Source organism: Gallus gallus, chromosome 33, assembly GCF_016699485.2.
Source record: "Gallus gallus isolate bGalGal1 chromosome 33, bGalGal1.mat.broiler.GRCg7b, whole genome shotgun sequence".
NCBI classification, from domain to species: Eukaryota; Metazoa; Chordata; class Aves; order Galliformes; family Phasianidae; genus Gallus; species Gallus gallus.
In genome coordinates, this window is record NC_052564.1 from 3,235,389 (window position 1) to 3,244,239 (window position 8,851).

At 50.5% G+C, this 8,851-nt stretch overlaps 1 protein-coding gene across 1 annotated transcript; it reads left to right on the top strand.

Moving 5' to 3' along the window:
* The first annotated feature begins 6,406 nt into the window (after nucleotides 1-6,406).
* On the top strand, nucleotides 6,407-7,925 carry LOC100857424 (olfactory receptor 14A16-like). The gene has a single exon (XM_040654693.1). The coding sequence runs from the start codon at nucleotides 6,726-6,728 to the stop codon at nucleotides 7,923-7,925; it is 1,200 nt and encodes a 399-aa protein (XP_040510627.1). The 5' UTR covers nucleotides 6,407-6,725.
* The last annotated feature ends 926 nt before the right edge of the window (nucleotides 7,926-8,851 follow it).

Here is an 8,851-nt window from a genome sequence, read left to right on the forward strand (position 1 = left end):
TATTCTTCTTATGAGCAGTTTTCATGTCTTGTACCCTTACCATACCTGCAGTCACTCCTCTTGCTCATCCCTGCCTCTGTATGCTTAAATTTGTCTTAGAGAAATCTGCCTGTTTTCAGGATAAGTGCATTATTCATGTCTGTAGAGAATGATAATTTCAGCTGGTGCTGTCCTTTGGGAGAGGAGAGGCTGAAAGCATATGAGGAGATTGTTCATATAACAGCAGACCGAGGGAGGTACAATTCAGGATTCCCAGAGATGCGTTCATATTTCACAGCTCCCTTTGAATTTCAGCCTCCCATCCTTTTCCATTCCCTAAAGATATAAAAGAAAAATCCCTGCTTTGTCTCTCCTCTTGCAAAGTGCTCTTGGAAACACTCTGTGGTGCAGTGTAGCTGTGATCCCTCTGCCCCAGGCAGCAGCTGTGGCAGCAGAAGGCCCCTGCCCTGCCCTGCCGGGGGGCTCCTTCCCCCCACACGTCTCCCCGCAGCGCCCTGGGCAGCTCCCCGGGCAGGCTGACTGCTGAGCCTGGCAGGCGGCAGAGTCCCTGCCCCGGCACACAGCCCCTGGGGCACAGCAGGGACCCTGCTCTGCACCACAGCCCTGGGCACCCGGCTGCACCCCCGGCTGCATAGCCTGCAGCTGTCCTGGGACACTGCCCTTAGTTGGAGCAGGATTTTTTCCCTGATAAGGAAACACAGATTGTCTGCATCCTCATCTGCTATGGGTTGTCTCAAACTTAGTGATCCCTCCAGGGAAAGTGGCTGCATTGCCCACAGCCAAAGACTTACCTTGTCCAGAGCTGTGAGCAATACTCGTCCAGTGAGCTCACAGTCCTCTCACACTCATTTCCCTTCTATGCTCATATCACCTACAGATCATTCCCCAGCCATGCTGTGCTGTGCAAAACTGCTCCTGGACACATCTGTCTCTCTGCAGCACTGTGCACTTGTAGTAGCTCTCTGTGTCCCAGGGGCCTGGCCCAGATCAGCAGCAGAGGATGTCATTTCCCTGTATCCCTGAGATAGACACCTCCTTCCTGAGCATCAGCTGAGAGGCCAGAGAGGGGACAGAGTTATTCTTGGTCATTCTAAATGACATCAGGCCCCTGCATTTAGGGCCGCCAGGTGTGCCCTTTTTCCCCCGTCTACATGGAGCATGCAGAGTAATTCAGCTGACTAAATGGATGAGCTCACAAAAGGAGAGGCAGATCTTTCTCTGTTCTCCATCTGTTGCGCATTCTGGAGCGCAGGGCACTGCAAAGCTAACACACATCTTTATTCTTCATCTGATGAAAGCTCATCTGAATGGCATCAGAAGCAGCCAAGTGTCATGGCACCTCCCTGGGCTGTCCAGCACACTCATATGCAGCTCCAAATGCAGCACAGGGCCTTCAGTAAATCCATGTCCTTGAACTGGCTGTTCTTCTTGGTCAACACCCAGTCCTGCAATGGATCTAAAGCCTGTTTACCATCTACTGAACACAGATACCCAAGATGAGCTATCCAGTCAGACTAAGTCCACTGATCACTGATGCTTCCCAACTAGGATGTATTCTATGTGTTTTTATACTAACGAGAACACCCACACATTCTGAACTAGAAATGTTTATACGGTTGCACAGACAGCACCTTTTGTAGCTTTTGTAGCTTTTTTTCTTTTTTTCCTTGTAGATTTTGTATCTTTTTATTTATTTATTTATTTATTTTCTGAAAAGGCCAACATTTTCCAGCATTATGTTTGCAGGACACAGATGCCTTCAGGTACAGGGACACAGATAGCAGTGCCAGTGCCAATGCCCTGTGACTAATGCGCAGCATCCACCGCTGTTCTACCCTGCTGCGTATTTCATGTCCCTCATCCTCCAGGGGTCTCCAGCTCTCCTTAATACATGACCATGCTGAAGGGCATGTTTTCAGCAGGCCGTCCGGACACACGCTCTTCCCACTGCTCTCCACATTTCCCCATGCCTTGCTCTTTCTTCACTCAAATGCTTCGAAACTATCGGGCTGATCTGTGACCTTCAGGGAGATTACTGGAACCTGCTCCATCTCTCCAAAGTCTGATGGACTCTCTTGTCAGCTCCTTCACTGTGATTACATCTATCCCTCCCTATCTCTGTCTAACTCATTTCTTGTACAAGTGTTCCCTGTGAAAGACAAACCTCAGTAGATGCAGCTTGGACAAGGCATGCAGTTGATCACTGTGTTTTTCTGTTCATTCATTCGCATCACGTTTCCTTCTGTTTGTTGGCAAAAAAAAAAAAAAAAAGAAAAGAGAGAAATCTTTCATTGCCCACATGCAGTTGGTTCTCTGAGGAAAGCCGGTGGGAGTTGGGGCAAAGGAGGTTTAGCAGTGAGCGGGTGACTCCAGAGGAGAAGAGTGATGTGAGGAGAAGTAATGCCAGTCCCATGGGGCTGATGTGAGAAGAAATGGGGTGGGGAAGATGAGGAAGACTTTGGCCCACACAGTGACAGAGCAAAGCTCATTATGGGACATCCTGGATCAATACCAACTGCCAAGTGCCTCTATAAATTCTTGTTTAAACACAACTATAAATAAATGAATAACTGGACTTTGGAAATGCCCATCAGTCTCTACCACTTTAAGCTCTCTCCAAATACCTCTCCAGTTAGCTGTACAAGTTCTGAACACCTGAAGAAGATGACAGGAAGGCACAAGGCACAGTAGGGCTCCTTAGGCTGCAATGGGACCCAGGGGGCTTTTGCTGCTGAGTCCATCAACCACCTCTGAAGAGAGAAGACTGTACAAAGTGCTCAGGAAGACCAAGTCAGAAGGAACAGAGAAGTTTCTTGGAGTATTAATGGGCCCCACTGAGGGCCACTAACAAGCAAGCTTCCCCAGGGACTTGTTAGAGCAGATAATTGGAAGCCATGCTGACAGGCAGGCAAAGGCACTGGGATGGTGGCTGTGATGCTGAGAAAAGCCTCCTTTGCCTTATGAAGAAGAAAGGCCCAGCCCTGATTGCCAGACCCTTGGCAGGGAGATCCTGTCCCTCATGCTGGCTCAGGGCCCTTCCTGGGGCAGTGGGATGCAGGTTTGCATGAGGTCAAATGAAAGACAAGGGGACAGCATCTCCCAGGCTCTGCACCGGGTGCAAGGATGCCGTGAGGCCCAAGTCCCATGTGGGCAGTGTGTCTCATCCCAGCCTGTGGGATGTGAGAAGGGCCCAGTCTGAACAAGCAGTAAGTGACAACAGAAGTTTGAACTTCAGATCTCTCAGGCCCAAGGTGGAGGCACCATTTCTTCACTGGGAGCGTTTGGTTCTGGGGATGCCATGTTTGATGCTCACCCACATGCAGAGCTCCTGACTGACTGCAACACCACTGTGCTCCTATCAGCTGTGATATAACACAGTGATGCTGAACTCACTGAGATTTTCTCCCCTTAAGTCACAGCGCAGTGACTCTGACATCACAGTAATCCTGACCACTGCCACAACTCTGTAATTCTGACATCACTGCTCTCTACACCACCGAGACAACACAATGACTCAGGTGTCAGTAAGCTCCTATCCACTGCCACAGCACAGTGACTCCAACATCATCATGCTTGTACCCACTATCATAGAATCCTAGAACATCCTGTGCTGGAAAGGACACACAAGGATTATCAAGTCCAACTTATGGCTCCACACTACTACCCAAAAGGCAGACCATATCAGTGAAAGTGTTGTCTGAATGCTTCTTGAACTCCTGCAATCTTGGTGTTGTAACTCCTTTCCTTGGGGTCCTCGTCCAGTGCTCTGCTTTGGACACACTCCCATAGTTTTATGTCCTTTATGTTCTGTGATGCCCAGCAGTGCACCCAGTGCTCCAGGTGAGGCTGCGGCAGTGCAGAGCGGAGGGGTACAATCCCTTCACTCACCCAGCTGGCAATGCTGTGATCAGTGCACCCCAGGGGACGGTTGTCCTTCCTGGCTGCCTGGGCACACTGCTGACTCACGCCCAATTTGCTGTTGACCAGGACCCCCAGTCCCTTTCAGTGGCACTGCCCTCCAGTATCCCATCCCGCATTCAGTGTGTATGTCCAGGGTTGTGCCTTCCCAGGTTCAGAATCAGGCACTTGTTCTTGTTATGCTTCATGCAGTTGGTGCTTGCCCAGTTCTCTAACTTGCCCACATATCTCTGCAAGGCCTCTCCACATTATTGTGCACATCTGAACTCAACCAAGAGGACTTCCGGCTCCCATGGTTCTGTGAGGAACAGAATAACATTTCCGCCCCAGGCTTTCAAGCAGTGGATGAGACGCCTAACCCTAGCGATAGGATGAGATGGTCTGATAGTAATACGACAAAGGAAAATGGCTTTAAATTAAAAAGGGGAGACTTAGTTTAGATGTTAGAAAGACATTTTTACACACAGTCACAGGAAGAAATTGTCCAGAGAGGTTGTAGACGCCCCATCCCTGGACACATTCAAAGTCAGTATGGATGGTATCCTGGGCATCCTGATCTGGTGGTTGACAGCCCTGTCCATGGCTGGGGGCTTGGAACTAGGTTCCCTTTTAAGTCCCCTCCAACCTAAGCCATGCTGTGATCCTGTAATTTCACGCTTGCACTGCCTCAGCTCTACCACTACCCAAACAGGGGAAGTCCTCCTCCCAGTCCTTGTCTGTGTGTCATTTTTGTTACGGGTCATGCGCAGAGGTTTCCAGATTCGGCTTTTACTTCTCTCATGGTCAAACTTCTTGTGGTACAAACAACCGTGCTTCTGGAATCCAGTGCACATGCTGATTAATTGAGCTGACTTTGAAGTACGTTCTGCAGTGATGACTGTGCTGCCTTGCAGGAGCTGCCAGCTCAGGAGGGCCATGGATATCTGCAGGGAGAGAAGGAAATCACCTCCCCTGCTGCTGAGCTGGGACGGGCTCCTGGGACACAGGGAGCTGATACAAGTGGGCAGAGCTGAAGGCAGAGAGACAACTGTGCCCAGGAGCAGCTCTTCGGTACAGCACAACAGGGCTGGGGGCATGATCTGCAGGTGACATGAAGATAGAAGGGGAAAGAGAGAGAGATTACAGGATGTGTGCAGTGTGAGTGTCTGTGAGCACACTGAAGAAGGTATCACACTCGCATCCCTTGAGAAGCATTTTGAGAAGCCCAGAGTGCATTTCTCACTATCCTTGACAAGGTAAGTCTTTTGCTCTAGGCAATGAATCTGCTTTTCCTAGAGGGATCGCTAAATATGGGACATCCCATTACGTATCAGGCAGAAGGCGCTCAATGTTTCTTTACTGTGGAGAAAGACTTGCTCTAGCTGAGGGCTTCCATTCTGCAGCATCAGAGCACAGCCCTGAGGGCTGTGTGTCCCAGGATGGCTGCATCCTGGGCAGCGGGGGTGCAGCCAGGTGCCCAGGGCTGTGGTGCAGAGCAGGGTCCCTGCTGTGCCCCAGGGGCTGTGTGCCGGGGCAGGGACTCTGCCGCCTGCCAGGCTCAGCACTCAGCCTGCCCGGGGAGGGCGCTGCGGGGAGACGTGTGGGGGGAAGGAGCCCCCCAGCAAGGCAGGGCAGGGGCCTTCTGCTGCCACAGCTGCTGCCTGGGGCATGGGGCTCCTTCCATTGCAGATGCCTTCATGTGAACAAGCGCCCCATCCTCCCCTCCCACCCAGCACAGCCTCTGCCTCCAAGGCCCTGGGGCCAGGCCATGAACTCCTTCACTGCAGCCACTGCTCCTCATAGCAGAGGTGCATTTCTCCTGACATGGGCTCCTTTTGCTCTGAGATCCAAGAGGATGAGAATTACAGCCCTGTGCCTATGCTGCCTGGGAGGTGTGTGGGCAGCTGGGGAAGGAGGAGGCTTCATGAAGTGCTTCTGGCAACAGCAGCACAGATGGGAGATGTTAACCTCCACTTCTGCAATTGCTCCTGTCCTAGGGGAGTTTCTTGGGACCACGTTGCCCACGTCTGCATTGCCCTTCACAAGCTCTGTGCAGTGCAGTTCTTTTAGACTGTGGAATGAGCTTGCTCTCCCCAGGAGACATCAGCTCGAGGCTACCACTGTGGGTGTGGCCTGGAAAGCTGCCACAGGCCCCAAGATGGGCACAGCCCCTCTGTGCTCTTCCTCCAATCTGAGAGCCTTTGCTCCATCCCTGTGAATCAGAAGCCTCACCATGTCCCTTTCATCCTTTCCCCAGAGCTGGGCTGAGAGAGAGCGGTTGGACCTTGTTGCTCTGCACAGCCCGGGCTCTTCTCTGGAGCAACCTGGGGGTGCAGCCATCCTCCAGCTGACCAAGGGGCAGCACGGGCCAGGTAGGAACAAGCCTGACAGACAGAGCAACTTGACTCTTCTCTAAGGGAGAGTGAGGAGGTGTTACCTCTGTGCTCTGACTTGTGCTTAAACCAGGAAAGCAAACCTGAAGATTTTTACCATTTCGCTATTTATTTTGTGGGGAATCCAAATCCAAAAATAGAATCTGTATTTTCCTCTCATCTTCTAGAGAGCAAGGTGTGAAGTTTACTTTAGTCAGTGGGAGACTGCATACAACAAAGCTTTTTCATCCTATCACTCATACAGGATCTGAAGAAACAGAGATTTTGCAAATCACTTTGAAGTCAGGCTCTCCCTTACCCAAATGACAAAATGTGTGCAGATCTGGTTCAGTGCTGATCTCATGAGCATCTCTTTCCTTTGCCCAGCATGGCAGCATGAGCTCTGTGATTCTGATACTATAGACCCATCTCTGAAGGATGGAAATGTAGGATGAGATGAATTCCATCTTCCTCCCTTGCTGTGATAAAAAGAGAATATTCCCAAAGATGCACTGGTCAGAATCTGAATCAGTCAAAGCAAGGATCCAAGTGCAGAAAACTTCCCAAGTCAAATCTAAGAGACACTGGTGGAAACTTCCATGTCCCCAAAGGCTCAGAACAGGACTGGCTCCTCTGAAGTGTATTCTAATGTCTCCTTGTCTTCTCCTCTGCACAGAACCACATTCCCAGAAGTACCAGATGCCCAACAGTAGCTCCATCAGCGAGTTCCTCCTCCTGGCGTTGGCAGACACGCGGCAGCTGCAGCTCCTGCACTTCTGGCTCTCGCTGGGCATCTACCTGGCTGCCCTCCTGGGCAACGGCCTCATCAGCACAGTCGTAGCCTGCGACCACCGCCTGCACACCCCCATGTACTTCTTCCTCCTCAACCTCGCCCTCCTCGACCTGGGCTGCATCTCCACCACTCTCCCCAAAGCCATGGCCAATGCCCTCTGGCACACCAGGGCCATCTCCTACGCAGGATGTGCTGCACAGGTCTTTCTGTTTGTTTTTCTCATGTCAACAGAATATTCTGTCCTCACGGTCATGTCCTATGACCGCTACGTTGCCATCTGCAAGCCCCTGCACTACGCGACCCTGCTGGGCAGCAGAGCTTGTGCCACCATGGCAGTAGCTGCCTGGGGCACGGGGGTTCTCTATTCCCTGCTGCACACTGCCAATACATTTTCACTGCCTCTGTGCCAAGGCAATGCTGTGGATCAGTTCTTCTGTGAAATCCCCCAGATCCTCAAGCTCTCCTGCTCAGATGCTTACCTCAGGGAAGCTGGGCTTATTGCCTTTAGTGTCGCTATGGAGTTTGGGTGTTTCATCTTCATTGTTGTGTCCTATGTGCAGATCTTCAGGGCCGTGTTAAGGATGCCCTCTGAGCAGGGACGGCACAAAGCCTTCTCCACATGCCTCCCTCATCTGGCCGTGCTCTCCCTGTTTCTCAGCACTGGTATGATTGCCTATTTGAAGCCCCACTCTGTCTCCTCCCCCTCTCTGGATATCGTGGTTTCATTTCTGTACTCAGTGGTGCCTCCAGCACTGAACCCCCTCATCTACAGCATGAGGAGCCAGGAGCTCAAGGATGCTCTGTGGAAACTGATGACCAAACGTCTTTTGAAAGCAATGAACTGCCCATGTTTATCTATATAGGACTGGTAATGCAGATTTTTATAGAAACAAGAAATCTTATTTTGGCTTGTGTGGTTTTTTTTTGTTTGTTTGTTTTGTTTTGTTTTGTTTTGTTTTTGGTCCTGTTTGTTTTGTTGTATTAAGAACAATATATTAAAAGTTTTTTTGTTGTTTTTTTTTTTCCATATTGCAACTTTTCAACTGTTTTAATGCTTTTCATTCAAATGTCATCACCCCTATCAATTCCTATTCAGTTTGTACGTGTGCAGTGTGACCCATACTCTCTGTACATATGGAACCAGACTCTGAATCTTAACAGAACAAAGGACATGCATTGACTTTGTCTGTCATTCTTCTTGTGAGACATTTCTGGAGCTGCCGGGGTCAGTTTTTTACGAAACCCAGAATCCAGCAGGAAGCATATGGCTGTTAATCCAACTGTGCGGTGACTTCAGCCTGCAATAGCTGATGGGCCATCCTTTGGCTCCCGGCTGGGATCTGAGCTTTCAGGTTCACATCTGTCAGTGCCTCTGGAAGGCCAGCAGCAGCACCTGGTTTGCACATTGGTTGTCAGATCCCCTCTTCCTCAATCTCTGTGAGACCCTGAATAGGAAAGGGTCTTGGATATGGATTCTCATTCTCAGAGGTTTAAAAATTTTACCTAAAGTCTTCCTTCAGTGCTTCTTTCATTTGCCACACAGAGGTGGGCACTACCTCCAGCATGCCCTGGGGTAGCTGAAGCATGCGTGATAGCCCAGGAAAAGTCCCTCAGGACTATCAGGAGACATTCTGGAGCATGAATTTGTAGGTAGGAGATGTGACTCTGGGGTAGCGCAGAGCTGCATGGCAGGCGGTGCAGGTTCTCCTGCAGAGCTTTGTGTCCTTCCCCTTCCCGAGTGAGGTGCCACTTCTGTCTCAGGAATGGAACAGCCAACAGAGGCGAGACA

What these genes read in the sequence shown, in the direction of transcription:
- LOC100857424 (XM_040654693.1), top strand. Translation starts at nt 6,726, where the DNA reads ATGAATTCCATCTTCCTCCCTTGCTGTGATAAAAAGAGAATATTCCCA.